The sequence below is a fragment of the Bos javanicus genome, chromosome 26 (assembly GCF_032452875.1).
Source record: "Bos javanicus breed banteng chromosome 26, ARS-OSU_banteng_1.0, whole genome shotgun sequence".
Taxonomy (NCBI): Eukaryota; Metazoa; Chordata; class Mammalia; order Artiodactyla; family Bovidae; genus Bos; species Bos javanicus.
In genome coordinates this window covers 22,144,902-22,168,431 of record NC_083893.1, presented here as the reverse complement: position 1 = coordinate 22,168,431, position 23,530 = coordinate 22,144,902, and the positions used below count along the sequence as shown (strand labels likewise).

Here is a 23,530-nt window from a genome sequence, read left to right as displayed (position 1 = left end):
AGGAGGCCTTACAAATAGCTGTGAAAAGAAGAGAAGCAAAAAGCAAGGGAGAAAAGGAAAGATATACCCATTTGAATGGAGAGTTGCAAAGAATAGCAAGGAGAGATAAGAAAGCCTTCCTCAGTGATCAATGCAAAGAAATAGAGGAAAACAACAGAATGGGAAAGACTAGATATCTCTTCAAGAAAGTTAGAGATGCCAAGGGAACACTGTATGCTCAATAAAGAACAGAAATGGTAGGGACCTAAAAGAAGCAGAAGATATTAAGAAGAGGTGGCAAGAATAAAAAGAACTGTACAAAAAAGATCTTCATGACCCGGATAATCATGATGGTGTGATCACTCACCTAGAGCCAGACATCCTGGAATGTGAAGTCAAGTGGGCCTTAGAAAGCATCACTATGAACAAAGCTAATGGAGGTGATGGAATTCCAGTTGAGCTATTTCAAATCCTGAAAGATGATGCTGTGAAAGTGCTGCACTCAATATGCCAGCAAATTTGGAAAACTCAGCAGTGGCCACAGGACTGGAAAAGGTCAATTTTCATTCCAATCCCAAAGAATGCTCAAACTACCGCACAATTGCACTCATCTCACACGCTAGTAAAGTAACGCTCAAAATTCTCCAAGCCAGGCTTCAGCAATACGTGAACCGTGAAATTCCAGATGTTCAAGCTGGTTTTAGAAAAGGCAGACGAACCAGAGATCAAATTGCCAACATCCGCTGGATCATGGAAAAAGCAAGAGAGTTCCAGAAAAACATCTATTTCTGCTTTATTGACTATGCCAAAGCCTTCGACTGTGTGGATCACTATAAACTGTGGAAAATTCTGAAAGAGATGGGAATACCAGACCACCTGACCTGCCTCTTGAGAAATCTGTATGCAGGTCAGGAAGTAACAGAACTGGACATGGAACAACACACTGGTTCCAAATTGGAAAAGGAGTATTTCAAGGCTGTACATTGTCACCCTGCTTATTTAACTTCTATGCAGAGTACATCATGAGAAACGCTGGGCTGGATGAAGCACAAGATGGAATCAAGATTGCCGGGAGAAATATCAATAACCTCAGATATGCAGATGACACCACTCTTATGGCAGAAAGTGAAGAAGAACTAAAAAGCCTCTTGATGAAAGTGAAATAGGAGAGTGAAAAAGTTGGCTTAAAGCTCAACATTCAGAAAACTAGGATCAGGGCATCCGGTCCCATCATTTCATGGCAAATAGATGGGGAAACAGTGGTAACAGTAGCTGACTTTATTTTTCTGGGCTCCAAAATCACTGCAGATGGTGACTGCAGCCATGAAACTAAAAGATGCTTACTCCTTGGAAGGAAAGTTATGACCAACCTACACAGCATATTAAAAAGTAGAGACATTACTTTGCCAACAAAGGTCCATCTAGTCAAGGCTATGGTTTTTCCCGTGGTCATGTCTGGATGTGAAAGTTGGACTATAAAGAAAGCTGAGTGCAGAAGAATGATGCATTTGAACTGTGGTGTTGGAGAAGACTCTTGAGAGTCCCTTGGACTGCAAGGAGATCCAACCAGTCCATCCTAAAGGAGACCAGTCCTGGGTGTTCATTGGAAGGACTGATGTTGAAGCTGATACGCCAATACTTTGGCCACCTGATGCAAAGAGCTGACTCACTGGAAAAGACCCTGATGCTGGGAAGGATTGAGGGCAGAAGAAGGGGACGACAGAGGATGAGATGGTTGGATGGCATCACCAACTCAACGGACATGGGTTTGGGCGGACTCTGGGAGTTGGTGGCGTGCTGCAGTTCATGGGGTCGCAAAGAGTTGGACACGACTGAGTGACTGAACTGAACTGTTCAATAAAGGGTTTAAATATGTGTTTCAACCATCATAAATAATATACAATACTATAAAAAATTGTTTTTTAAAAGAACCAACACTTAGGAAAACACATTAAGAGGATATAGTAAGAATAAAAATGTTGCAAACACTTATGAGGGAAATATATACACCTAGGAAAAATATTAAGAACACACTAGTAGTTCTCTCTGAATGGCAGGGTTCTGGAAAATGTTTTTACATTTTGAACATTTTTGAATTTTATAAATTTCTGGTAAGTGCTACAATCAGGAAACTACTGAAAAAAAAAAGATAGACTATATTTTAGAAATTCACTCATTTTTGTACTACTTTTTAAAAAAACCAGACTTTTAACATGGGTGAGAATCTTGTATTTTCCTGATACATCATTTTCCCCAAATACTGATGCCTACGGAGTATCCCAAATCACCATTAAGCATTCAGTGAAACAACCACAGCACTCTCAAAAGTGTGTGTGTGTGTGTGTGTGTGTATGCACAAATACATTTTAAAAAACATACAATAAAAATATGCAATAGTTTATAACAGCTATTTAGTTACTGAGCAGTGAGATTGTAAAGCCTGGAATTTACATACTTAATATCACAACAAGGCTCCTGAGATACACTTCTTTCTAAAATATTCAATAAAAAATGCTTCTTATTCATTCATGCAAAGTAAATATTCTATTGATAAATTCCCAAAGAAATTCAAATATGTTAACATACCTTAAAACTAAGACACTATAAAAGACACATCTCAAACCAGATAACACCTCAGAAAAGATGTTATTTAAACCTACATGTGAGTAAAAATAGGGTGAATAGAGACAGGGAGAAGAGAGGGGGAAAAGGAGTCTCTTTACAGACTTGGATTTTTTTGTACTTATATCCCAAGAAGGTATGATTAAAATAGTTCATAAAAATAAAGCCAACAAAGATTTTTTAAAGAGAAACAGAACTGAAGATTCAGTATGATTACTAGTGTAACATATCTTTCAGGCAAATTAACGCCTTACAAACACCTGTACACATACCTGGCAGAGCAGTTATGAAATCCCTCTGCAACATAGGTTTAAGATATGAGTTTATGTGCCCATGTTGGTAATGACACATTTGGGATATAAGATGTTCCACAAATTCCACTTGATCGGATTCTGACCACTGCTCAAAATATTTGACACACAGTTCCTTTTCCTTCTCATAGCTTGCTGAGAGTTTCCGTTGCTTGGGCACAATCATACTGGAAGTGCCATTGGCAAGTTTTGTCTGCAGAAGAGGTGGATTGAAAGAAACATATAACAGTCAGTATTGAAATAAGGGAAATTATATGATTTTCCAGTCTGGCATGCTATGTTATGTATGTCTGTTTGATGGAGCTCACTCTGTTATTTTATTAGTAACTGGATGTTTGCAAACAGCAATTATATGGAAAAAGCCACAGAAATAACCACAGTAAATTGGTAAATCAGGAATACTGTTGGATGACAAGGCATCCATTTCCAAAAGTTCATAGGAAAACATTATTTGGAGATATATAGATGAAAACCAATGAAAGCATGTTATGACTAGCAAGCAAAAAAGCTAATTTGCTTATCTTGTATATACCCGTTACTGTGCATTTATACAATTACTTACTCACAACTTATTTTTTAATAGTTAAGTAAGAAATCCTCCATGCAAAGAAAAGCCAATGAATAATTTGAGACCCAGGTACCTTTAGAGATAAAGCTTAAATAACATCAATACTCAACATACCCTTTTCTTCTCCCCACTCCTCCCAAATCCTGTTGTCATCAAAATTATATGCCATAAAGTCTTTAATATTAACTGGTTCATTCAATAAATATTAGTTGAGCATCTATAATGTTCTAAACATTGTCCCAGGTGCTAGGAATACAACACTTAACAAAAATAACATAGTTTCTACCACCAGTTATTCACAATACAGTAGGTATAGCAAGCTAAAAACATTACCATACAAATAATGAAGAAAAATAACACAGGATAAAGGGATAGAAAAGATAATGCCATTTTGACAGGCAAAGAAATTCTTCTCTGTTATTCAAACCAACATGTAGGTACTGCTGTGATTTAATTAAGGTCCCAAATTAGGACCTTAAGAGGGAGATTACCCCAGTGGGCGTGACCTAATGATATCAGTCCTTTAAAAGCACTTTTTTTTCCCCCCCCAATTGGTTGCAGAAGAGAAGGGGACCACCAGGCTAGGAATTTGATCACCCTTAGGGGCTGAGAGCATCTCCCAGCAGACAGCCAACAAGAAAATGGTGACCTCAATCCTACAAAGGCAAGGAGCTGAATTTGCCAACAACAACCTGAGATTTCTTTCCCTAAATGAGAACTCAGCTCAGACCAACACATTGATTTCCGCCTTGTGATATTCTGAGCAGAGAACCCAGTCTTGCTATATCAGATTTCTGACCTAGAGAACAGTGAGCTAATGAACAGGTATTATTTTAAATTGTTAAGTTTGTGGTAATTTGTTATGTAGCACTTAAAAAAACCACAATGTAACAATTTGGTCACAAAGGACTCCATTCCTCCCTGAACATGAATTCTGTTTCTACCCCCATCAAGAAATAGTTTGTCCCAGCCTTTGAATCTGGGCTTTGACTAAAAGAATGCGGAGAAAGTAACATTCTGGGACTTCTAGGCTTAGGCAACTTCTGCTTACTCTGCCTTAGACCCTTGAGCCACTATGTAAAAACTGAGGCTACTTTCCTGGAGACGATGAGAAGCTATGCAGGAAGAGATCACATGGAGAAGCGCCTAGAAGCCTGAGCATTTTATGATCTGAAACCTTTTAAAAGGATCATTGCTATGTGGAGAACAGGCTGTAGAGGACATGAATTGAAATCAGGAGACTAATTAATTACCTGGCTACGTCACAGTAGTCCACGGAAGAGACAACAATCTTTTGGACTAAGTGGTAGCTATAGATGTGGTGAGAAATAATTGGGATTCAATGTATATTTTGAAGGCAGAGTCAAGTGAATTTGCTGATCAACTGGATATATAGGGTATGAGGTTGGGGTGGGGGGAGAGACAAAGATTATATTCAAGTTTGAAGCTGGGGAACACTAGGAGAAGATTCAGAAATCAACTGAAAATTTTGCTACTCTAAAGAAAGTTGATTTTCTTTAGAAGATAACCACAAAGTGGCAGGTACAGCTAGGTACTTATACTTTTCAAACTAACTTGATGGATCTTTGGCATATTTGTCTGAAGAAGTCCCAATGTGGCAAGAAGACCTGAGTTACTAGGGAGTTCTTGCCATATTGAATATGCCATCAAACTGTACCAAATTTGGAGAATCAACTTCTGCTATTAAAGGCACAGGTTTGGTTTAATTTCTACAGGTTAACTCCTACACGTAGGCCTCTCTACAAATGATTCCCAATACATAGCTGAAAGTATATTTCCTTTTTTGGGGGGTCTAGATTATATTACTGATATATTTTAATAAACCACAAAGAACCACCACAGATTCTAGAAGCTGTCTGTCTGTGCTTAAATAAACATCTCCTGTAGCATCTGTTTTATTTTTAAATTTATTTATTTTTAAAAAAAAACTTTTTTTTTTTAATTGGGATACAGCCAGTTGACAATATTGTGATAGTTCAGTTGAAAGTATATTTTCAAGAATGGCATTAGCAGGATTTCCCCAGTGGTTAAGTGGTTAAGACTCCACATTCCCAATGCAAGGGGCCCAGGTTCAATCCCTGGTCAGGGAACTAGATACGACATGTTGCAACCAAGAGTTCCCATGCCGCAACTAAAGATGCTATACACTGCAACAAAGATTGAAGATCTCTGAGTGCCACAACTAAGGCCCAGCCCAGCCAAATAAATAGAAAAATGTCTTTTTAAAAAAGGAATGGCATGAGCCATTCTATTTATACAGAAGGAACAGACACTATGAACAGCAAGCCCTGGTGTAGACAGAGCTGGATGTTTTCTAGCATAAATACCATTTTTATCTATGATATAAGACCAAAAATGATTAATAACAACCTTGTTGGACACAGGCATTGGGGGACTTCTGGGCTGTTTTGTGTAGGCTATTTGTTTGCATCTCAGAAAAGGAAAACTTGACCAAACACCACTTCTCATTCCAACAACCAAAACTTCTCATCATCTTTTATATATTTGTCTTTTAAAGGAAGAAATAGACTGGAGTTGGATGCCAGAGTATTGTATCCTGGATAAAGATCAGAAATGTCAGTCACAGAGAACAATAATCAAAAAGGTAATGAAAGTGTTCTATTTATACTGTAAACAAATCAGATATTACTAAAATAAGGGGATTCAGGCTTTGATCAGTGGCTATTAGACTATTAACAGATAAAAGTGCTGAAGGATTTCACAAGTTGATTATCCCACTGCAGGAGTTAAAGTTCAGTCAAGACTTTCTCATATTTTCAATGATTCAATCATAAACAGGAGATAAAACACTATTAGAAATGAACCATAAACCAAGAGTTCATGTATTTGCAAACTGTCCACTGGTAATACACTCCAGTCACCGCCCCTCAAAACAGAGTATTTCATTGCAGGCAGGCATATACCTTAGATCCATCATCACTTCAAATGAGTTACCCTTTACCACTACACCATACCACATTGTTTTAAGAGCACTGGCCTTAGAGTAGAAAGACGTGGCTTCAATTTAGCTCCTCAATTACCAGTTATGTGACATAGAGTAAATAACTTGATTTTTTCTCTGAGTCTCTGTTTCACTCATCTGTAAAGTGGGGCTAATTACAGAATCTATTCCATTGGGATTTTGTGAAGTTCAAAATCATCTACGAAAAGTAAGCTTAGTTCACCACATGGCACAGAGTAAAGTGCTCAGTAAATCGACACTCTTCATGAATTTATGACACTGCTGGACTTATGCTTTCTCTTTTTTGAAAATATATCATTCTATTTCACTGGGTAGTATATCTTTTCTATTTTAATTTTCAGTGAAGTATAATATATAATATACATAGAAGTACATAACCTTAAGTGTATAGCTTGATGAATTTCCACAAGGTGAGCATACTGTGTAACTAGTGCCTTGGTCACAAACTCTGCCTTGTGCTCCTTTTTTCAAGTCACTAGCCCCTCTAAGGGTAGCCACTATACTAATTTCATTAACATATATACATATTTTTAAAAACTGCCTATACAATTTATAGTAGCATTAAAAAATGTGTAATTCTCAGGAATAAATCTGACAACATACGTGTTGCTGCTGCTGTTGTTCAGTCGCTCAGTTGTGTCCAATTCTTTGCAACCCCATGAACTGGAGCATGCCAAGCTTCCCTGTCCTTCACTATCTCCTGGAGTTTGCTCAAACTCATGTCGCAAAGAGTCAGACATGACTGAGCGACTGAACTGAACTGAATGTCCATTGAATCCATGATGCCATCCAACCATCTCATCCTCTGTTGTCCCCTTCTCCTCCTGCCTTCAACATATCCCAGCATAAGGGTCTTTTCCAATGAGTCGGCTCTTTGCATCAGCTTCAGCATGGGTCCTTCCAATGAATATTCAGGGTTGATTCCTTTAGGACTGACTGGTTTGATCTCCTTGCTGTCCAAGGGACTCTCAAGAGTCTTCTCCAACACCACAGTTTAAAAGCATCAATTTTTCAGTGCTCTGCCTTCTTTATAGTCCAACTCTCACATCTGTACATGACTACTGGAAAAACCATAACTTTGACGATATGGACCTTTGTCAGCAAAGTAATGTCTCTGTTTTTTAATACACTGTCTACGTTTCTCACAGCTTTTCTTCCAAGGAGCAAGCATCTTCTAATTTCATAGTTGCAATCACTGTCCTCAGTGATTTTGAAGCCCAAGAAAGTAAAAGTCTGTCACTATTTCCATTGTTTTCCCATCTATTTGCCAGAAAGTGATGGGACTGGATGCCAGTTTTCTGAATGTTGAGTTTTAAGCCTGCTTTTTCACTCTCCTTTTTCACCTGCATCAAGAGGCTCTTTAGGTCCTCTTCGCTTTCTGCCATTAGGGTGGTGTCATCTGCATATCTGAAGTTATTGCTATTTCTCCCATCAATCTTGATTCTACCTTGAGCTTCACCCAGGCTGGCATTTCGCATGATGTACTCTGCATATAAGTTAAATAAGTAGGGTGACAATATACAGCCTTGATGTCCTCTTTTCCCAATTTGGAACCAGTCAGTTGTTCCATGTCTGGTTCTAACTCTTTTTTTTTCTTTTTCCAAATCAAGAGTTTTTATTGCCTCTTTAAAATATCACAACTGAGTCCACAGAACCATTTGCCATCTTTGTGGTTTCTGCAGCAGGATCACTGAGATCTTATTCATCAGCCTGCTGAACTGTTCCTTTTTCAGAAACATAGACACCATCCAAAATTTTTCTGATATCCTTGTTTTTAACTGTGGTGGCTTGCTGAATCAAAGCAGCTGAATTTGACACAAATGCAATGTCATTTCCTTCAAGAATCAACTCATCTTTCTGGGCTTGAGATACTGAATAGGCAACCCCTGATCTCATTCAAACCCTGCGTATGTATTTTTCACCCCCAAAATTTTGGATTTCCAAAAGAGAACCATTCTCCTGAACAACAACATCGATGGGGAAGTGGGCATACACTGACCTCATCTTGTAACGGAAGCCCAGTGTAACACCTTGATCATGTTCTGTACGTGACTACAGATTGTGCGAACAGTGGCCAGTTCCTTTCTGTTTCCCCACCATTTGTCAACATGGAGCCTCTTCTTTTTCTTTCCAAGGAGACTGAGTTCTACATTGATGTGATTGAAGTCCCCCTGCAGCGTGCCTCTGGGGCCCTTCACAATAATTGTCCGTCCCTTCAAGGTAATGTCGACATTTTCTGGGATGTCAACAGTCTGCTTGCTGAGAATGGTCTTCATTCTCACAGTTGACGTGGCAAAGACTGGTTCTAACTCTTGCTTCTTGACCTCTATACAGGTTTCTCAGAAGGCAGGTAAGGTGGTCTGGTATCCCCATCTCTTTAAGAATTTTCCACAGTTTGTTGTGATCCATACAGTCAAAGGCTTTAGCGTAGTAAAAGAAGCAGATGTTTTTCTGGAATTCCCTTGCTTTTTCTATTATCCAACAAATGTTGGAAAGTTGATCTCTGGTTCCTCTGCCTTTTCTAAATCCAGCTTGAATCTGGAAGTTTTTGGTTCACATATTGTTGAAGCCTAGCTTGAAGAATTTTCAGCATGACATTGCAAGCATGTGAAATGAGAGCACCTGTGTGATAATGCCACACAATTCTCTGCCAACATTCTTTGGCAATGCCCTTCTTTGGGATTGGAATGAAAATTGACTTTTTCCAGTCCTGTGACCACTCCTGAGTTTTCCAAAGTTGTTGACATATTAAGTACAACACTTCAACAGCATCATCTTTTAGGATCTTAAATAGCTCAACTAGAATTCTGTCACCTCCACTAGCTTTGCTCATAGTAATGCTTCCCACAGCCCACTTGACTTCACAATCCAGGATGTCCAGTTCTAGGTAAGTGACCACACATCTGTGGTTACCTGGGCCATTAAGACCTTTTCTGTATAGTTCTGTGTATTCTTACCACCTCTTCTTCATGTCTTCTGCTTCTGTTAGGTCCTTACCATTTCTATCTTTATCATGCCCATTCTTGCATGAAATGCTCCCTTGATACCTCCAATTTTCTCAAAGCGATCTATAGTCTTTCCTATTCTACTGTTTTCCTCTATTTCTTTGCATTATTCATTTAAGAAGTCCTTCTTATCTCTCCCTGCTACTCTCTGGAACTCTGCATTCAGTTGAGTGTATCTTTCCCTTTCTCCCTTGCCTTTTACTTCTCTACTTTCCTCAGCTATTTGTAAAGCCTCCTGAGACAACCACTTTGCTTTCTTGCACTTCTTTTTGTCTGGGATAGTTTTGGTCACTGCCTCCCGTACAATATTATGAACCTTCGTCCACAGTTCTTCAGGCACTCTACCACATCTAATCCCATGAATCTATTCGTCACCTCCACTGTATAATCATAAAGGATTTAATTTAGCTCATACCTGAAAGGCTTAGTGGTTTTCCCTACTTCCTTCAATTTAAGCCTGAATTCTGCAGTAAGGAGCTCATGATCTGAGTCACAGTCAGCTCCAGGTATTGTTTTTGCTGACTGTATAGAGCTTCTCCATCTTCTGCTGCAAAGAATATAATCATTCTGATTTTGGTACTGACTCTGATTTTGCTACTGACTCTACGGATGTCCACGTGTACAGGCATCCCTTGTGTTGTTGGAAAAGGGTATTTGCCTAACCAGTTTGTTCTCTTAACAAAACTCTGTTGGCCTTTGCCCTGCTTCATTTTGTACTCCAAGGCCTAACTTGCCTGTTACTCTGGGTATCTCTTGACTTCCTACTTTTACATTCCAATCCCCTGGGATCAAAAGGAAATCTTATTGTGTGTGTGTGTGTTAGTTCTAGACAGTGTTCTATGTCTTCATAGAATCAGTCAGCTTCAGTTTCTTTAGCATCAGTGGCTGGGACTGATAGACTTAAGGATTACTATAATGTTGAATGGTTTGTCTTGGAAACAACTCTGAGATCATTCTGTCGCTTTTGTGGCTGCACCCAAGTACTGCATTTCAGACTCTCTTGTTGACTATGAGGGTTAGTTAGTTAGTTAAGTCGCTCAGTCGTGTCCGACTCTTTGCGACCCCATGGACTGTAGCCCACCAGGCTCCTCCGTCCATGGGATTCTCCAGGCAAGAATACTGGAGTGGGTTGCCATTTCCTTCTGCAGGGAATCTTCCCAACCCAGGGATCGAACCCAGGTCTCCCACATGAGAGGCAGACGCTTTAACCTCTGAGCCACCAGGGAAGCCCATGAGGGTTACTCCATTTCTTCTAAAAGATCCTTGCCCACAGTAATAAATATACTGGTCATCTGAATTAAATCTGCCCATTCCCATCCATTATAGTTCAGTTTAATTCAGTTCAGTTGCTCAGTTGTGTCCGACTCTCTGTGACCCCATGGACTACAGCACACCAGGCTTCCCTGTCTGTCACCAGCTCCCAGAGCTTGCTCAAACCCATGTCCATTGAGTCGGTGATGCCATCCAACCATCTCATCCTCTGCTGTCCCCTCCTCCTCCTGCCTTCAATCTTTCCCAGCATCAGGGTCTTTTCTAATGAGTCAGCTCTTTGCATCAGGTGGCCAAAGTATTGAAGCTTCAGCTTCAGCATCAATCCTTTCAATTAATATTCAGGACTGATTTCCTTCAGTATTGACTAGTTTGATGTCCTTGCAGTCCAAGGGACTCTCAAGAGTCTTCTCCAAAACCACAGTTCAAAAGCATCAATTCTTCGGCATTCAGCTTTCATTATAGTTCACTGATTCCTAAAGATGTCAGTGTTCAATCTTGCCATCTCCTGCTTGACCACGGCCAATTTACCTTGATTCATGGACCTAACATTCCAGGTTCCTTTGCAATATTGCTCTTTACAGCATCGGACTTTACTTTTACCACCAGATACATCTACCATCAGATACATCCACAACTGAGCATCATTTCTATTTTCATCCAGCCACTTCATTCTTTTTGGAACTATTAATAATTGCCCTCTGCTCTTCCCCAGTAACATATTGGACACCTTTCCTGGGGGGCTCATCTTTTGGTGTCATATCTTTTTGCCTTTTTGTGCTGCCCATGGGGTTCTCCAGGCAAGAATACTGGAGTGGGGTTGCCATTTCCTCCTCCAGAGGACCATGTTTTGTCAGAACTCTTCACTCTGACCCATCAGTCTCGGGTGTCCCTGCGTGGCGTGGCTCGTAGTTTCACTGAGTTACACAAGCCCCTTCATCAGGACAAGGCTGTGATCCATGAAGGGGACAAAGGAACAGTACTCAATGATAAAAGGAGCAAACTACAGATATACCAAATGACAAGGATGTATCTCAAAAACATGCTGAATGAAAGAAATCAGACACAAAAAGAGTATATACTTTACATTTCTACTTATATGAAACTCTAGGATTAACAAACCTAATTTATAATGATAAAAACAGAACAGTGGTTGCTTGGGACTGGATTTGGGGATGGGATTGACTGGGTAACGGCACCAGTAAAGTTTTGAATGGAATGAAAATGTTCCATAGATTGACTGTTACACAGGTGTATACATTCACCAAAATTCATCAAACTGATTATTTAATATGAAAATAGACTTTTAAAACTTCTAAGTATAGGGTATTCCTAAGGATAAATGCCATTGTAATATTAACTTAATTCATAATGAAGGTATTATATTTGTAGAGAATTCTGGAGATACAGGCCTTTGTTATCAAGCCTCCTCTCTCTCTATCACTCTCCCTTACAGATTTTTCTACTAATGCCTAAAGTAAATGCAGCAAAATTTCAATTTGGGAACCTCAGAAAATCCACAAGGGTACAGTGAAAAAGTTCAATTATTAAAAAATCAAAAGGTTGTATATTAGAGTGGGAGAGAGGGTAATGGTTACTTGTGGCAATAGAATTGATTTGGCTTTCCCAGCAAAAGCCTGATGACTCAACCACTACTGTTCAAATGTCTAAGAAAGCTGACAAACAATCTCAGTTTAATGGTAATACTAACTTTCTGCCAACCCTGCACATCTCCTGTTCTGCTATTCTGTTCACAATGAACAGTTATCTCCAAAAGAAAGAAAGAAAGAAGCTGTCAGGTGACAAGCACACAAAATGAAAGGACTTAAGTATTTATACGACTGTTCTCAGCTTAGTCCTCAAAGGCCAAGGGCTAACATTTTCTTCCCTGAAAATATATTAAAGCATCACTTTCAAAATTACCATGAATTTCTCTGAAGCTTCTGCCTGGGCCAGGAAGGAAAAATACACACTTGCAGATACCAACTAGCCTAACCACTGCCTTGGCAACATTAAGTGTGCTGACTTTGCTAACTGCACTGGGTGTGTGCTGGAAGATACAGCAGACTGGCTGAACTTAATGGTAAGATGACAGATGTTTTTAGTTTGCATGTAAACTAAACTGCTTTAATCACAAGGGAGGGTGTATATTAAGTAGAGAAAAGAAAATGTTTCAGATATAGGACAACATTTGGAATTGTGGGTACAAGGACTAGATAAAGAGAATAACATTGACGACTAGAGAGATGCAAATGATATTTAAGGATTCTGTTTGGTCTTCAGAAGGACTCCAAGGACAGACTCTGGTATTGAAACCCTGGGAACCCTGGGTGGAGGGGTGGGTGGAGTGAGGGAGGGATATAATGATTAAGATGATGAATGAATGAATATAAGTATAAAGTGGGCAACAGTTGTGCTTGGGTTCAGGCTATAGCCTAAGAGGGACAGGACAAGAATTTTGACTAAGGCTGGAACTTCAGAGTTATCAATCAATCAACAACCTTTAAAAAAACAAAAACAAAAACAGAAAATGTTTAAAATTTATTGCTTTACACTTAAAACATAAAGAACAGAATGCCGTAAATAATGGGGAAGAAAAAGATAAAACTACAACACACCAAACACAAAGATTGAGGAAGGAAAGTCAGTTTTGGGTGGGGTAGCCAGTTCGTGGTAGATCAGGAGCCTACAGCGACAGAGATGGTGGTTGAAGAGCCTGTTTTGCCCCCAGGGGTGGTGAATTCTGACCTGGCTCTGGGTCTCCTGCAGGAGCAGCTGGGTTTTCCCTGCCCGAGTGGGAAATCATCGTCTGCCCAGTGGGTCTCCTGCCGGGGCTTCAGGCTCTGCCCCAGTGGGCTCCAGGCCCTCCAGCTGACTCAGGGGAAGGCTGACACAGTGTTCCACGTGGGAGCAGATGTGTTATGCTCTCTGTGAGCCCAGGACAGGACCCTGAGGAGAAGCCTGGGTGGTGTCCCGGCCCAACGCCTTTCCTGTTCACCTCTGGGCCCTGATTCTGGGGAACCCTCAGCGGCCACATTCAACAGGAGCCTGTGCTGGCCCTCGGTGGCAGTATGGTGCATGGGCCCCTCACTTGGGCAGATGGATCGGGTGTCCCCATCAAGCAGCTCCTCACAGATCTCTGGGCTGGGGCTCTGCAATGACAGTGTAGCAGCTGGCCCTGCCCGGAGGCATCAGAGCCCTGCCAGGCCATCATCTTATCACTGCCTCTTCTGTCCACTTGACCTTTTGCTCTCAGGTCAGGTACAGACCTGTGTCTGCTCAGATATGCACCCAGGAGGTAAGATATACATCTGAAGGGCTTGGGATAAACCTTAGGTAGAAGGGCACTGCCTGGGCTCTCTACATCCCACCCAGCCAGCTTGAACTGGGATGTGGACATAATCGGCCCACCAGACTTCTTATCAGTCTGCTCTTACTTGAGGCAGACCCATCCCACATAAACCCCTACCACATATACAGGGAGAGGACACAGATCTACCCTGGTGGGATCATAGTGATGGCTTGGCCTAGGCTGGCCTGCCCTGAGCCACCCTGTGTTATCTAATTTTTACTGGGGTATAGTTGATTTATAATGTTGTATCAGTTTCAAGTGTATACCAAAGTGAATCTGCTATACATACACACACACACACACACTCACTTTTTTTTAGATTTTTTTCCCCACATATTCCCCATATATTACAGAGTACCGACTAGAGTTCCCTGTGCTATATGGTTAGGTCCTTATTAGTAATCTATTTTATATATAGTAGTATGCATGTATCGATCCCAATCTTGCAATTTATCTCTTTCCTCCTTTACCCCCCAATAACCGTAATTTAAACAACCATTTATTGGGTGACTGGTCTGTGCTGGGCACTTTTCTAGGTGCTAGCAAAACCAGTGAACAGGTAGACAAAATTTTTCTTTACTTTCTCTGGCAAGAAGTAGAGGGAGAATATGTAATACATATTTTAATCTTGAAACCAGTTAGTATTGTGAAGAAAACAAAACAAAGTAACAAAAAATACCCTAACTGAGGTGTTTATGCAATGACACTGAAGTAGGTAATGTCTGAACTGTGATTTGAAAGATGAGAGTCAAATCTTACGAAGATATAGGGAAAAAACCTTCCAGACAGAAGGAAGAACAAGTCAATGGTGTGTTCAGATGAAAGAAAGAAAGGCAGCTGGTATGGATGGGACAAACTGAATGAGGGAGAAAGTGGTGGGAAATGAGGTTAGTGAGGTGACCTGGGGCCAGATCATGTAAGGACTTCTGGGTCACAGGTAAGGAGTTTGGACTTCTTGTTAAGTGTAAAGGAGAGCCCCTGGCAGTTTTGAGGTAGTTAAATATGGCATCATCTTTAGAAATACACTTGGAGAAGGCAATGGCAACCCACTCCAGTACTCTTGCCTGGAAAATCCCACGGGCAGAGGAGCCTGGTAGGCTGCAGTTCATGGGGTTGCTAAGAGTTGGACGTGACTGAGCGACTTCACTTTCACTTTTCACTTTAACGCATTGGAGAAGGAAATGGCAACCCACTCCAGTATTCTTGCCTGGAGAATCCCAGAGACGGAGGAGCCTGGTGGGCTGCCGTCTATGGGGTCGCAGAGAGTCGGACACGACTGAAGCGACTTAGCAGCAGCAGGTACCACACAGAGAAGGGGGCGGGGCATCTGGGGCAGTGAGGAGAGACTAAGAAGAGCAAGTTGAAAGCAGAGGAAGGAAGACCAATTAGAGCTGATAACATAATCAAGGCAAGAAGCAGTCATGGCTAAGGTTAGAAAAGGCAGATTAGGAAGTGCTTAGAAGAAAGCTATTTTACCCTTACAAGAGAGGAAGAAGGAGAAAAGCCCTGTTGAGAATTATAAATCTGGGTTATAATACACATTTACTTCAGTATAGTGATTTACTTCTTCAGTAGGGCCAATCCTTCAAATATTTAATCTGGTACATCAACCTGGATAGGAACAAAACCAGGGTTCTTGCTCCTTGTGGGCAGAAGAAACAAGATAAAAATAAAATAAATTCAAGAGTTTTGCAGGGGATGGTGGAGAGCGGGGGAGGATTTTTTTTTTTTTTAAAGGTCTATACTATTCTCTATTGGCTATTGCCAGGCTTTAGTTAATAAGGATATAAAAACATTGGTTTAAAGTTCTTTTTCTTATTGTTTTCCCTTGATTTCTCTGTAAAAACAGCTCTTAAAAAAGTCAACACTGTCTTGGTTAAATTAAGAGGAAATGATATTGTCTACATTTTGATTAGAACTGAAAGAATAAGTAAGTATACCTAAGGATGGAGATGGTGACAACACAGAGATCCAGAACAGTTCTAGAATTTACAAAGAGCTAGGGTAGAAAACAGAAAGGGACCCTTAGAAGGCTCAGTAGAGCTCTCTGGCACTTGAGCATCTTTTAACAAAGAGTTTCAAGTGAAACGGAGAGAATCTGGCCATAAATTGAACATGCAGAGTAAAAGATAATGAATGCTCAAAAGTAGAACCATCACTTTGAACATTTCCACTTAAAAAAAAAAATCTCTATAACTTTCAGTGACCAAAGAAGTAGTCTACTATCTTTTGGGGCAAGGGGTAAGAGTGCAAATGAAAAGAAAATGGTGACTATAGGTACAGAATGGGACAAACATTTCAGCAGGAGTAAACATCACATTTCTCAGTAGGATTATTGCATTAATATTTTAACAGCTTCTACTAAATATGATTACATATTGGGTGAACTCATAACTATGTCAGATCTGATTAGTGAACATGGAAGACAGGAAGGGGCAGATTTGTCAGCAGAAGGAAGTTCACATTATGAATTTGACTGGTTTCTAATAACCAACAAGAAAAGCTTGCAATCACTCCAATTCTTTTAAATAAAACTCACCAGAAAATGAACTCACAAATGCCCCAGTATAAACGATTAAAGACTGGACACTTAGCAGTCTTTTTTTTCCCTATTAATTATAGGAAAAGCCATATAAAAAAATCTACCAAAACCACAACAAAGCCATTTTTATTATTTCTGGATTTCCGAGGAAGTTAAAGGGATAGGATAGTCACTTAACATCTTTAGGTTTCAAACAGGGGCTCTTGTTTCTGCAGTGGGTTCTCTCATGGAACTTCATAGCTTCCAGGGTGATAGGTTCTTTTGTTCTAAACCAAGAAGCTCACAGCAGTTTAATTTACTGCTGCATTATTATAGCTACTAACTACGCACACCTCCAAGGCTGGTAAACCCACTGATGTAGATAGTGCCACCTTAAAAGGATTTTTGGATGGGTCTTAGTGATGAGGGGGAAAAAAGGACATAATGTTTAATTATAAGAAATGATTGAAATAGGCACAGACATACCCCGGGTGCCTCTGCACTGCAGCAAGCTCTAAACTTGTTATCGTTAATGGTTTAAATTTCACTGTGCTAATCATTTCAGGACACAAGCCTTTCTTGATAATCTAATGAATTATTCCAACATCCTTCAGCAAAAAAAAAAAAAAAACCTCCATGACAGCACTAATTACAAGACGTTTTCCCAGTGCTTATGTAAAATATGACAGAGCAGCAGCTTAGGGAATTGCAGAAAACTGCTTCTAATTTCCACTGAGAAACTGACAAACACCTCTCTTTCATCTCTCCCAGCTCTCAAGTAAGATTTAACTTTCTCATTTAGTTAATTACCGAGTGAGGATCATCATTTCCCCGGATCGGAGCGGCACAGAGCCTTTATCGTGTTAACTTGTGAACTTGATCGATGGCTGCTGCTAAAACTTAATAACTTCACCCCCTGGCAAATTGTAAGATAAATATAATAGGAGAAACTCTGACAGTAAAAACCTGCCAGAAATGAGCGCTGTGTTTATGTTTCTTCGCAGGCAGCAAAAAAAAAAAAAAAAAACCCACAACAACCGACAGCTTATTACTGGTTGCGTGTTACTTATATTTAAAAGACTCCAGGCAGTTAACTTTCTACATACTGTTAAAACTTTGCTCACAAGATGGGGAAAAATGAGAAAAAGCCCCAGTGATGCAGACTTGGGGAAATGAGGGAAGAAGAAAAAAATAGGGAGAAGGGCAAAGCAAGGGAATATACTGTGTAAAATCTTTTAAAATGTCATGTTTATCATATAAAATGTTCAACCAGCACAAATAGGCATAAAATTCTTAAAAAATAATAAAACACTATATGAACTATATCTAGGAGCAAAGCGAGAGAATTTCATTCACTCAAATTTTTTCAATGACCATAAGTCCATGCCTGAAGAATCCAATTAACTGTAGAATTCCTAGATCTCTTCTCAAAAACCCCTGCAGCTAGAAAACCATTTACTAAATACACCATTTAACCCTTTCTGAAACAAGTACACTATAGCTAGGAAATGCATAACTCTGTCTAGAGCACTTCATCTAGTCTTATTCACCTTCCATACCTCAGCTAGCCAATTGAGAAGCAAACAGTCTGGATTTTTTTTTCCCCTTTTGGTCCAGTTTGAATTTGAATTTGGAATTTTAACATTTAACTGAGCAAATTGGTACCATGGCCTAGTACAGTATGAATTTTAAGCCTTTTATAACCAACAGTAGCAAGGAAAATAGACAAGGTATAACAATGAGGTATAACAATAATAGAATACCTGCTCATGAATGTCAGTCCCCTCTATCCCTCAAGACTGAAAACAAATCTGTATGTAAATTGCTAAGTCTATTATACTGACCACCCTCACATTACAAAAATATTACCAATAAAACAAAATATGAACTAAATTCTGGGAAAAGTAGAGAAAGGCACAAAAGGTCTTATAGAACTTATGAGTTTAAGCCTAACTTGTGAGATAGTTTTTAAAATCCATTATCTGATACGTTATCGCCAAGAGTTGAAGGCTACATGCTGCAATCAAGGGGCCACCATTTTGAAAGTTGAAAGGAAGACTGACATTAAAACGGCAAATTCACATTCAGCAGAGGATCAAATTTGATTCCTTTTTTTTTTTTTTGGTTTTTACTTTCTTTAAATAAGGATTATTGGGGTCAAGCAAAGAAAGACTGATTTTTTTTTAAAAAACAGCATTTATAACAACTTTAGAAAATATGAAAAATACAGAAGCACAGAGAACATAAAAACTGCCTATAGTTTCCATCATCAACAAATAAACAATATGCACATTTTGGTGGGTATGTATCTTTTCAGTCTAAAAAATTATTAGTGCATTATTTGATTGAGAGAGTGTTTCTATGTCACCTAGAGAACTCTTTGTCTATAACATCAAATCAATCAGAGTAGGCAAAATTTATCTCCTTTGCTGAACACCTCAGAGAAGTCAAGATCTGATCCCATAAGATAAAGAATTGTAGTGACTACAAGTGTGGGAAGCAGGGGAGAGGAGAAAGAGGAGGCGAGAGGAGGGAGGGGTGAGGAGGAGTGAGAAGGATGGGGAAGGGTGAGAAGAAAGGGAAGGGAAGGAGGGAGACGAGCAAGCAAGGAAGAGAGGAAAGGTGAGAAAGGAGAGGAATGAAAGTGACTGGGGATGGGTAGAGAGTGGGTAGGAGAGAGGAAAGAAAAGGAAAGGTTAGGCATGGGTAGGAAGAAATGGCTAAGGGGAAAGAGATGAGGGGCTAGGGAAGATGGAGGGAGAGATGGAAGGTAGGGATGAGATGAAGAGAGATGAGGGGAAAAGGAATGAATATAACTAAATGCAAAAGGGGCCTAGCATTACCAAGTTCACCTGCCCTAAGAAAAACAATATGTCTATCAGGCAAAAAGGTCCTCTCCCACACAATAAAAATCAAGAGGCAGAGGGGATGAAAAACTATTTTTCTAAACCGCTACTTAATGTTTCAGGCAGAGTAATAAAGTTTAACTGTCTGGAATCTTGTTGCTCTTTCTGTAAACTTCCTCAGATAGAGGCTGCTTATCTGGATGTTAAATAATGTTAATAGTACCAAAACAAAATTTCTGTGATGGAGAAAGTTTTAACTAAGAGTCTTCTCCCTGACTTTCCCCTCATATCCTCCCTTTATTTTAGCATCAGAAAGCTAAGTTCTACCAATAAATAACAGGGAATGACAGAGGCACTGGCTGCCAGAGAGAAACACAGAAACACACTTAAAATGCAATTAAAAAGGACACAGGGAAATACAGTTAATTTAAAATAAAGAAGAAAAAACTATCCTCCTCCTCTTTGTGCACTAATCCTTACATTTTTTTTGTCCAATAAAAAGGTCTCAATGACTTGGTAAAACTTGCTCCTGAAGAAAGCCTTTGAGAAGCTACATCTAAAACCTGGATTAAGAAAATACAAGGCTTTTGGGGATAGGATCTCAAGAAGCCAACTCAGCTTTCTAGAAGAAATTCAACTCCTTCCAAATGCTTGTTAATGCATGTTAAATGCAGCAAGAAATAATCCTATGAGGCAGCAGCACAGGCCTCTCTTAGCTGCAGTGAATGAAGTAAATGACTTGTAACTTCTGGAAGTCTTGGTTATCTGCAGGTAAAACTTTAATAACCCTTGGAGCATCAAGGGACAAAAGACATTTCTCTCTGGAATACGTGGGTAATTGTCTTCTTAATTTATCCAGAAAAAGCTTAGTTTGGATGTAGCATCTGCTTTTTTTTTTTTTTTAAGCAGAGGTGATCAAAATAACTTGCTCAAATTCACAGAAGTTATTAGATTTCAGATCAGACTGCAAAATGCAGTTGTTAAGTGTATAGTTTTTCTAAACTGATATTTTGGACCTGCTCTTACCAATAAGAATGCTACTATCACTACACTGATGCTTTGTCTGTAAGTACTCTAACTTTAATCCACTATTTTCTAAGATTAGTTTCAATATTTTTATGTAAAAAAATACATAAAATATAACTGTAAAAATTCAAGAATGAGAGTAAAATTGAACTTACAATGAGTGACATTTAACAATTGGAGAAGACTGGAAAGAGCAAAGGAAAGACTTCGAAATATGTTTCATGATATGAAATAAAAGACATTTGAACATTTGACTTTTTTTTTCATTTTCAATCTTTCAGAGCAATTGCCAAAACATACTCCCACAACACTCAAATCTAGTGAGGGAAAAACAATAAGGAAGTTATTAGCATGGTAACAAGATTCTCAACACAGTACCCTAATTTTGAAAATCCACTTTTCTGATTTTTACAGTAAATACAGGATGATTCCTCCAATCTGTAAAGTATAGAGTACATTTTGCTTCCTTCAGACTTTGTACTTCATTTTAGTTATCAGCAAAGGCAGGGCAGAAACCAGATTGAAATTCCAGCTGTCATCAGCATTCACCCTCCTTTTCTTTCAAAAATTAGCAGAAAAACAATTACTCTGTGATTTTGTCTGAAGGTTATTTATATTTCTCCCACATGGGCACTATTTTTATGGTGTTTCATGGGCCAGAGACTGCAGACTTTTGGTGTTCTGGAGAAAATACTGAATCTTGAGTGTCCCAAAAAATTTTCTTTTTCTAAATGGAACAACCCTCTACCAGGAATTTTGTGTTTGTTTACTAAGAGTGAAGGTGGGATGAGAAAATGAAAATCAGGAAGATAGTTACTTCCATCTGTTTACGAGCTTGTTTAAGAAATAGAACTGTGGTCTTTTCTTCGCAGAACTTGGCTTTTCTTAAAGGATGAAACAGTTTCTGTAAAGACACTTCCTGGTTTACTACCCAGTTTTTCACTTCACCTAGGTGTGGCTTAAGCTCACATGTAGCACCATAAATATGAAAACAACTTTTTACAGTGAAGTTTTCCTATGAGCCAAATACACTCTACTTCCATTTTCTGTTTAAGGAATAAACAGAGGCTTTGGAAATTTCATGCTTTGGAAACAAACCACTACAAAAAGTTCTCTTATAGTTGAGTCACATGTAAACAGCTCTACAGCAAAAGTTAGACAGCACGGTGGCCTAGTCCCATCACTAATTAGCTATGTAATCTTGGCTAAGTCTCTACTATTTTGGATCTCCTCTATAAAATGAGTGGGTGGATGGAATAATCTGAGGCTCAGTCTGGCTTTTATATTTTGAGTTTATGGTTCAGTTCCATGTAAATTAAAATAGAGCTGAGGGAATACATTTACAAAGAGAATCATTCTTCACATTTTCTTACTAGAAAACGAACATATTAGAGTTTAAGAAAACACACCTCAAGCAAAAAGAAGTATTTTTCATAATATTATTCGGTCAAGCAATATATTCCAAAATCCCAAGAGTAAGTCAAATTTTCCTGCAACAATTGAGCTTTTAATGCAAAGAAATGCTATCATTCTGACTGTAACTGTTACACAGGTAACATTACTATTCTTTTACTTTACTTAACCATAGTTAAGAATTTAAAACTTTATGGTATAACTTTTCTCAGGGCTGACACAGATCTGAAGACTTAATGATACCGTGACACTTTGTGTCTCAATGTGCCTCACTTCTTTCATAATTTACTCTCGTATTTCCCCATCCATCTTCCTCTATGCTGCTGCTAAGTCGCTTCAGTTGTGTCCGACTCTGTGCGACCCCACAGACGGCAGCCCTCCAGGCTCCTCTGTCCCTGGGATTCTCCAGGCAAGAACACTGGAGCGGGTTGCCATTTCCTTCTCCACTGCATGCATGCATGCTGAGTTGCTTCAGTTGTGTCCGACTCTGTGCGACCCCATGGACAGCAGCTCACCAGGCTCCTCTGATCCCGGGATTCTCCAGGCAAGAATAGTGGAATGGGTTGCCATTTCCTTCTCCATCTTCCTCTATAGTTCCCGGTATTTACGGTGTTCAAGAAAATTGTAAATAAATAAATGTATCTATTAAAAATTCCTTTATTTCACAAGGAGATAAAATAGTTTATCAATTTAATATATCAATTTGTCTTATTTAGGGCCAAATCAAAATAGTAGGGCTACATGAAGAGTCTGCAAATAGATATGAAAAAATTACTGGGATCCTCTTAATGCTTTCTATCCAGATTATAGTGGTCATGATCTGATGGCTGCTGCTCTCTGCTGGTTTAATTTTCACCCTTATAGCCCACAGCCAGTTCTATCTTAGAGACCTTTTTCTGTTGGATTCCAAAGGCCATCAAGTGTCCTCAAGGACAAAGTGATATATTAGCTACTGTAATAAAGGAGACTATGTATAAAACACTAAGTACAGGGTCTGGTACATAAACGCCTAATAAAGGTAATCATTATCATTTGCTGGTATGTAGAAACCATCTCAGCAATTCAGCCTGTATCAGGACCCGCCCATTAAACTTTCAAAGTAAAATTTTAACTGAAACTCCATACCAAATTCCCCAGGAAAGGGAAATATGAATAAGAATATTTTAAAATATGCTAACTTGTCTGGCCACCATTAGCTGATGTGATTGGGGATAGAACTGTGAAGAAAAAAAAGAAAATTTAAGATGTGATTAGACTGTAAGAACAGCTCAAAGGCTCTGGGTGAGAAAACTACAACTTAGGGAATTTTTGTGTGTACTGAGTTATCTCATTTAAACAAATATATTGAGGACTTCCTATGTGTAAGTGCCTAACGGAACTCTCATTAACTGCTGGAGAGAATATAAATTGGTACCACCAGTCAGGAAATTCTAATTTCCCTACTAGTGACACATGCAACAGAATACATGTATTCATTGCACATACTGACCAAAAGATATACACCAAAAAATTTTGTAGTTATCAAAATCTGAATGGACATATATATTTGGTATATTTACATAATGACATACTACACATCAATGAAAATAAATAAATTACAGCTATATGCAATAA

General features: G+C 39.1%; 1 protein-coding gene and 1 pseudogene across 12 annotated transcripts in view; both read right to left on the bottom strand.

The window, feature by feature from the left end:
• The window catches only part of BTRC (beta-transducin repeat containing E3 ubiquitin protein ligase), a 175,726-nt gene that overhangs the window by 25,426 nt on the left and 126,770 nt on the right, over positions 1-23,530 (bottom strand). For all 12 annotated transcript variants that reach the window (XM_061403184.1, XM_061403185.1, XM_061403189.1 and 9 more), the window contains one exon: positions 2,874-3,105. In XM_061403184.1, the coding sequence (XP_061259168.1) occupies positions 2,874-3,105 (232 nt within the window). The remainder of the gene's footprint in view (positions 1-2,873; positions 3,106-23,530) is intronic.
• Positions 3,112-23,530, bottom strand: part of LOC133239313 (large ribosomal subunit protein uL6-like) — a 35,128-nt pseudogene continuing 14,709 nt past the window's right edge.